At 35.0% G+C, this 8,317-nt stretch overlaps 1 protein-coding gene across 1 annotated transcript in view; it reads right to left on the bottom strand.

Moving 5' to 3' along the window:
- CCDC83 (coiled-coil domain containing 83) overlaps positions 1 to 3,772 on the bottom strand; it is a 46,206-nt gene extending 42,434 nt beyond the window's left edge. The window contains 2 exon segments of the mRNA XM_023532492.1: positions 3,683 to 3,715; positions 3,717 to 3,772. Coding sequence (XP_023388260.1) covers positions 3,683 to 3,715; positions 3,717 to 3,772 — 89 coding nt within the window.
- Between the last annotated feature and the right edge of the window lie 4,545 nt (positions 3,773 to 8,317).

Below are 8,317 nucleotides of genomic sequence, written 5' to 3'. Positions count from 1 at the left end.
CTCAGTCTTTCCCACAAAATATCGTTCATATTTTTGATATTGTATACTTAATAGAGAGTATACAATAGGCTCCTTCTTTCCAAATAATGAGAAAATTCAATATAAAAACAAAACAAGTAAATCCTTTAGTGGGAAAAAAAAGCTCTGTTTAGATACTATGAAACTTGGATTTTAGGCTTGGTTCTCTGCTAACTGTCTCTGAACCTATTATGCTTGGCTTACTTTTCTGTAAGAGAATGAAGATGAGTTTTATGGTTCCTTTTCAGCTCTAAAATTCTGCAATTTAAATTGATCAATGTTCCCTTTCATTCAGTCATACATACAGTATAGATTTAATGAGCAGCTGCTATGTCCCCAGCATTGTATACTAGGGAGTATAAAGACAGCAATGAACAATATTTTCATGATCCTTGCCAGCAGAGAGCTTGCATTTTACTAGGCAATAAAGAAGTAAACACAAACATATTATTTACACATTGTGATAAATGCTACAAGGGAAATAATTAGATATGAGAACGATAGTAAATGGAAGAACTAATATAGACAGGTGGTCTCCACACAATAGTAAAAAATAAGGCTATAAGCCATTTTTTCTGTCTTACCTAAAGATTAGATGTGCAAAAATTTTAAAAGAGTGCCTTCTCTATCTCCCATTTTTAAGGAGAAAAACAAAAATATTACAAATGAAAATGATCTGAAAAGAACTTATGCAATTATGTACTAATTACTCACATAATTTCTGCAATTATAAGTATGGAAATCCTAATTTTCTGCATGGGTAAAACAGGCAAACAAATCTCAAGTACTTGGTCTCCATTGGTTTGAGACCAAGAGCTTACCTTGGTGATGATTGAGCATGTAAAGATGCGGCTGGAGACTACATCTAGCCTGAACTCCAGACCATGCATGGGACACACTTTTAATAAAAATATTATTTGTTGTTTATCCAAAATTAAAATTAAATTGGGCATCTGTATTTTTATTTGCTATATCTGGCCACTCTACACTTAAGCCTCAGAGCATTTTAGGAGCAAACAACCTAGGACTTTGTCTTGTGTTCCTTCTGTAGTGAACAGTTCAGAAAGATCTGAGTGATGTCAGCAGGCCTCAGGGGGAATTCTGAGATGCCCTAAAGGTTTTGGTGGCTTCATTACCCACTTTCTGGACCACGTGGTATTTGCAGGTGTAACTTAGTCTCACCTCTCCTTGGAATTCAATTCCGTCTCTTCAGGTCTCATGAAGAAATGGATTTACCAAGAAGCAAATGAAACTGAACTTCAGAACTCCATACTATTAGCCACTGTGAGAATTGAAGCTTCACCGCTCTATTTTTTTCCTTTTCATATTTTCCTCATCTATTCAGTGCCAGAGTAACCCACATGTCACGTTAAACTCTGAAGCAAGCAGGATAATAAACCAGTGAGGTAATATACACTAAAGTGGTTTGAAAATGATATAACACTATTCTAAGACACAATGATATGAAATTGTTAGTAATACAATGTGTCACCTTTTCCCTTCCCTCCCTGTATTATTGAAACGTTAGTAATGTGTCAACTACTCTCTCCCTCCAATCTATGCTTGTATCTATTTTTTACCCATAATCATATCCACACCTGTATCTATATCTATAATCCATTCCCCTTGTAGAAAACTGGGAAGAAAACAAATACCAAGTAGAAAATAAAAACCATCATTACTCAGAAATGATCACCTTATAGATTTAACATTGGCAGTCTCAGCTCTTCACAATCAGCCACAGAAATTCATGGCCTTATTTTCTTGGGATAAATTCAAAAAAAGTTCAATTGTTCTCTCAGCTTTTTGTTAGGAGCTGAGATTGTATAAGAGAAACATTAGATCCTGCAGACAGGCCCTTGAACAATTCTTCCTCAGATGACAAGGGGGGGTGTCTTGGCAATTTGTCATGTGACAAGAGTTTTGTCACTTGGGAACACATAGATTGTGTAGTGTCACTAATAGAGCACAGTACAGCAAGGCATTGGCTGTTCAAGTCCATGAGATTATTTATTTGGTTATAATAAAGGAAAGAGAACAAAAGCATGAGATGCTTAATTCACATCTTGCACTAGATCATAAGAATTTTTAAATGTTTGCCTCTTTATAAACCTCTGTTAAAGAGGAGAAAGACTTCTGATTGACCCAGAAGAGAGAGAAACAACTGTAATTGGGTGTCATCACTATAAACCATGGGATTAAATTAGATACCAGGTTGTATTTACAGAGCCAGACTTTTTGTCCACCTTTCCTAAGATGAGATGAGGAACGTTATCAGTTAAGTTGAGAAGTAAGTGCTTAATGTTATCTCAAGAAGAAAATAAAAGAGAAACTTTCTTAAAAGTCCTTTTCCATGAATATTTCTTTCTTAGTGTTTTCACTCACTGCCTTCTGAAAAATTTGGAGTCTCTCAACGAGATGGATTTTCCTTGAATGTTGTTAAAAACAATTCTCTTAAACAAATACCTCATCAACGGCCTCACAGGCTCCCCACTTTCAACCTTGTCCCCTCCAGTAAACAGCTCGCCATTCCCATATAGCAAGTGTTCCATAGGGCTCTGCTTATCTGACCTTTGTTTAAATCGCCTGTCTGTGCTTGCCTTCTCTCCAGCACTCTACCTTCTCGCATTTGCTAGACTGTGAGAAGCACTTCCTCACCCCAGGGTCTTCCTAAGCCTTTCTCTCTCCCACGTTGTCTCCATGACACCTGTTCCTCTTCCAGAGACCAGCTTAAACACTGTTTCCTCACACAAGCTTTTCCTGAGCCTTGTGACTATATCTAGTCCTTTAATTATACCCGTACACAGCACCCTACACTTTTCTTTCATAGAATCTCAATTTAGCTATGTAATTTTCCCAAAAGCTTGGATTACTTGTTTCATGTCTATCTCCCACGCTTCATCAGGGCAGGGACCATGTGGTCCTGTTCTCTGTTGTCTTCCAGTACCCAGCACTTGCCTTGTACTTGGTAAACATTCAAGTATTAGTTCAATAAATGAAGTCCATTCGTATTTGGAAAAAGACTGTCATGGAATCACTCGCTCCCTAAGAATTACACATTAAAACATCTACTCTTGGCCCAAAGGTGAGGTTCGAAAGCTCTTGAGGAGCTTATGCTCCATCAGTTGAACAGAACATAAACACAGAATAGGTGTCATCTCTAGTTTTGTCTCCAGCTCCTGAGAGTGAAACATTAAGAAATATTATTCTTATTGAAAATAATTCTCTCTAAGTCATTTGGATTTTACCTATGACTATAATGCAAATTGGAATGTCTGGAAATGAAAAGTTGAATAAAGAAGAAAGATTTCCTCTTTTACTCTTCTATGAATGTTCGCTAACTATTCTGTGCTGTATTTTAAGAGGCAGGCCAGCAAGCTGGTGGGTATATATGGGAGAATGACCAATAATACAGTAGAGAGAGGGAGGGAGCTAACCACATTAATGAATGCTGTTTCATAGCTACTATTTTGGACTATGATATAGTCAGTTTCAAAAAAACTTTTAAAAATGTGCACATAGCACAAGAGTGCAATTATGCCTCCCATCCACCTCTGATCTAGCTCTCCGTACAGCTTTTGAATGCATCATTTTCCATTTGGATTACATGCATCTTAACAATGGTTGCCATTTACATAGGAAACTTTTAATAATTTAAACTTACTGATAGTCCAGAAATGCTTCACTGGTAGGCAACATCTTTTGGTGGCTCATCTTGAATATCATTTTTATTTGCTTTTGCTGTGTTTTCCATGGTGTTGCTTAGCTAGTAAGAAATATACCTGTTTAGAAAAGAGACATAGAAAAAGTAAATAAACTCTGTCTTTGCCCCTCTCCTTATGTTTACTCAAGATAAGGCACTGCTGAAACTTAATTTAAAATTGGCTTTTCCATCAAGGCTGCTTCCATGTCCCCAGACCTAACACTCACCACCACGTTGGGACATCATGAATCAGTTGGATTCCCTTTTATTTCCTTCTTGAGTCTGATGAGATCTATGTTTAGCCCAGGTACAGCTTTCTCAGACCCAAAAGCATCTGAGACTCACTCCCTTATGTTATCCATCTACGTCTGTTGCTCCTGTCCAGCTTCTTTAAGAGCAAGAACTGAACTTTTTCGATTATTTTATTTCTCCAGTGTTTGGCAGAAGGTACCACATATAGCAGCAGCTCAATAAATGTCTGTCAATTTTTTAAAATTAAGATAAAGCAAAAGCACAACTTTCCACGAGCACTAAGAAACTAGAATCTAAAGGAATCATGTTTGGCCGGGGTTGTTATAAAGAACAAATAAGAGCACATGTTACAGTGTTTTTTAAATGTTTAAGAGATTTACAAATGCAAAATAGTAAATAACAATAATAATAATGTACTATTATTAGCAGTAACTTTTCATCAGCTATTAATTGCTTTTGCATGTAATAATAAAAAGTTATCAAAAATAATATTTTTAAAAAGGGGAAATCAGGCCCACAGTTCATAGATTTTTATAGTAAATAGGAATACTTCATAGATTTGATATAGGTATTAAACTACTTTTTTTAAGATCACAGTCTTAACAAATTTTTATCTTTCAATTTCTCTTAATCTCAAAAAAAATAAGTGCCTAACCTTCAATCAATCTATTAACAGTTGAGTGTGGCAGAAAGAACATAACCTTTGTAATTATTTGTTAAAATGGCTGGAAACTTTGTGAGAGTGGGAATGATATAGTTCCTGTGCATTATTGTATTTCTCCACCTAAAATAATAGATGCACAATAAATCCTTGTCAAATGGATAAATGAATGGATAGAAGAACGAATCAGGTAGATGTGCTTTAATCCTAGATCTACCACCACCTGGTATATATGTATGTAACCTTGAGTAGTTTACTTAATCTTTTTGAGCTTTAGCTTCATCACCTGAAAAGTGAGGACAAAAATCTTATTCTGAAAGCTGCTGTGAGGATTAAATAAGCTAATATTTATATAAGGCACCTAGCATAGTGTCTGACATATAGAAAGAACTTTATTATGCTCCCTTTAGTTACAGCTCCAGATCATGCTTCTTCAAATTTCAGGTAACTAACTGTAAAGCAGAGATGTCTCTGCCTGCTGCCAAGTATGACATGTGGAAAGGTTAATCCATGCAGTTTGCTATTGTCAACATTCATCATTTATTTGGATCACTGAATTGGCAATCTACATAGATTATTCAGACCCAAAATGGAAAAACTCTTTAAAATGAAAACACTTTTTCCCTGTAGACACGCTGCTCGCACACCCAGACCTCCAGCAAGGCTCAGTCTTTTGTGTCTGAGACTTTTCTAGCCAAGTGTGTTCATCCTTGTATTCTAATGGATTCTATTACATGTGAATATAAATGTACTAAAATGCTTTCCAACTGAAAAAGCACATAGTGACACAACAAAAAGATTTAATATATTAAGACAAGCTAATATATTAACTGGTATCTTCTCAGATATGAAAATATTGAGAATAATTTCATGAGCTGCAAACCAAAGTGTGTCATTATACCATCACAGTTCACAGAAATTTACTAGCTAAGAAAAAAAAAATTACTTTCTTTTGTTTCAGATGCGGAGTTGAATTTTCATCATTTTCTATTCAGAATTAAAATTTTTAATTTCACTGTTGCACAAAAAGATAGCATGATGACATGTTTCATTTTACAATAACCTACCAATAACAATGATTTTTTACTATAAAATATTTTATTTAAAAATTAAAACAAATAACATTAATCTCTAATTTTCTTTCTGAGTCATATGGAAGAGATCAAAGTGTCACCGTTCCACCTGCGGCGCCCATCTGGTGTTGGAGGGAAAAATGACCTCATCTCGCTCAATTATCTAAGTTACCTGGCTCTTATGTTTTCAACTCTCTAATGTATAATTAGTTACCTAACTGCCACTCACGGAAAAGGATTTTAATAAAATATGAGTCAAAGTGTGGATCCATTAAACCCAAATGATTTATGCATAAACTGTATTAAGATTTATTGTTTCACACACTTTCCAGAAAATTAGTAAGCCAATTGGATTGTCTGCTTAATAGTTGCATTATTGCTATGAGCTAATGACATTGCCTCAAAATGTACTTTTGCATTTGATAATGTCCTACAAACAATGGGGATTTTTGTAAACATTTATAAGAATTTACGGTTCCTGACCACCTAGATGATTTCTAACTTAGTAATGGATGAGAATTCTAGAAAAATATTCGCAAAGTAATGTGATTATCTTATAGGAAGGTTTCACTTGGAATATTTCCTGACAAACGGACACCTAATCTGTTTGACAGTAACTGCAAACATCCATTCAGTGCCTGCTCTATGCGTGGCACTTTACCTGGCCCGTGGTTATAAAATATAGAGGAGGCAAGATCTCTACTCAGACTGGTAGGAAGAACAAAGCAGAAATTTTTAAAAATAATAGACAGCTTTAAAAGACTTTAGCAAAATTATGCAGGTAATACATGCTACGGAGATCTTCGCTCACAGTGTGACCTTTTGGGCTGTCTCTTTGTCCTCCATCTGGGCGTTCTATAACATATGCTGTGGAGTGAGGGCAGGTAAGGAGTCTGGGTTTGAAAGACTCAAGTCTCCAGCCTCTTCAGAGTCTACTCCATAATCACCTTCTGTCAGAAAATGTTTCCAAAAATATTCTCTAAGTGCTTCTCACTGAAAAGCAAATAGTCTGTTTAGTAAAAAACGGACACATCATAGCCATGTTCTTCAATGTACTGTTACTCCATAATGCCTTATTTGACTCTGCAACATTACTCAAAAAACAGAGTATGTCCCTTACTGTGAAGTCTCAGGATGCTAGTTCAATATCTAGAAAGTTCCTAATGACTTTTTTTCACAACTTTGCGGAGCCACGACTATCCAGAAGCCTCTTAATGACTCCCGTCATAATTTTGTAGAGGCTGGAAAGGATGGAAGTTCTGCCCTAATACCTTTTCTGGACATTTGGAATAGATCTTGACATTAGGTAATATTTTACATAAATGTAGATCAAAATGGAAGCTATATACTTAATAGCATTAGCAATGACAAAAGTTCTGAATAAGATTCCATCAGGGGTTGAGAGCATAGTTTAGGTAAAAGATTTCCATATGGGTATTAAAAGTCTTGAAGTCTAATCTTGGATTTGCCATTAAGTAGCTAAAAACTTGTGTAAATCTAAATAATAATAATAATAATAATGATAATGATAATGATAATGATAATGATAATAATAATAATACAGTACTTCCAAAAGCCTTTGTTAAAGAGCAATCTAACTTTAAAGCCACATATCTCACTATAGTGTTGAGCTATGTATTTAAAAACATTCATGGCATTCATCTTCGACAAAATATAACTCCTTTAATACTGAATAGCAATTACTTCAATAAACCCTTATCTTTGGGAACTCAAAAATAGACATCGGCTCATAGGCCAGCATCTCCCATGGGCACACACTAGACATTCAATAAATGTCTAATTTGAATGACTGACTTGTAAATAATGTATGCTCATTCTTTACCAATAGCCCTCTTTATGTGCTCATAATGTTATATATCCTGTGAATTTGGAAAGTGAAATCACTTTTAAACTCAAATTCTCACTTATGCTAGAACAAATTTTTAATACAATTTTAAAATATTTTAGAAATGCTCTCCAGCATATATTAAAAAAAAACCCTGAATTCATAGAAAGCAGTGATATCATCTAAAAGTTAGCTTAAAAAATTTCAGACCTCTTTTTGCATAGATTATGTACATATAGTCCCAAAGATAATCTTTTTGCATAGATTATGTATATATAGCTTTAAAACGTAAAATAGAGCCAGTTTAAAGATTGATTAAACAACCATATATTCAAATCAAGGTATTTAAAAATATCTGGATGAATAACAGTTTCAATCTTCATTCACAGGACTGTGATGGGCATTACATTAGCATATATTTTCTTTACCAATTCAAACCCTTTGGTCAGTGGCACATTTTTGAACTGCAGTTCCCAAATTATATCGGATTCTTAGCTTAAAAATTAGTCTAGCTTCTGATCCTGACTTGCTCATAACATAGTTTGAAATGCAGTGTATTATACTAACTTCTCAAGCAACCAGAACTATCCCCTTTTCCCCAACTCCTGTGTTCCTTCGGCTTTAGAAATGTCAAAAAAGAAAAGAAATGTAGTCCTGAAGAGATTATTGTGAGGATAATGGGAATCCTCTGATGGGGGAGAATAACAATAAGGCTTGTCGGTCTTCAAAGAGCAGTGATGAATATAAAAAGTGTATACTGGGGT

Source organism: Pteropus vampyrus, unplaced genomic scaffold, assembly GCF_000151845.1.
Source record: "Pteropus vampyrus isolate Shadow unplaced genomic scaffold, Pvam_2.0 Scaffold84, whole genome shotgun sequence".
Classification (NCBI taxonomy): Eukaryota; Metazoa; Chordata; class Mammalia; order Chiroptera; family Pteropodidae; genus Pteropus; species Pteropus vampyrus.
Note: the sequence above shows the minus strand (reverse complement) of the source record. Positions and strands in the feature narration are given on the sequence as shown.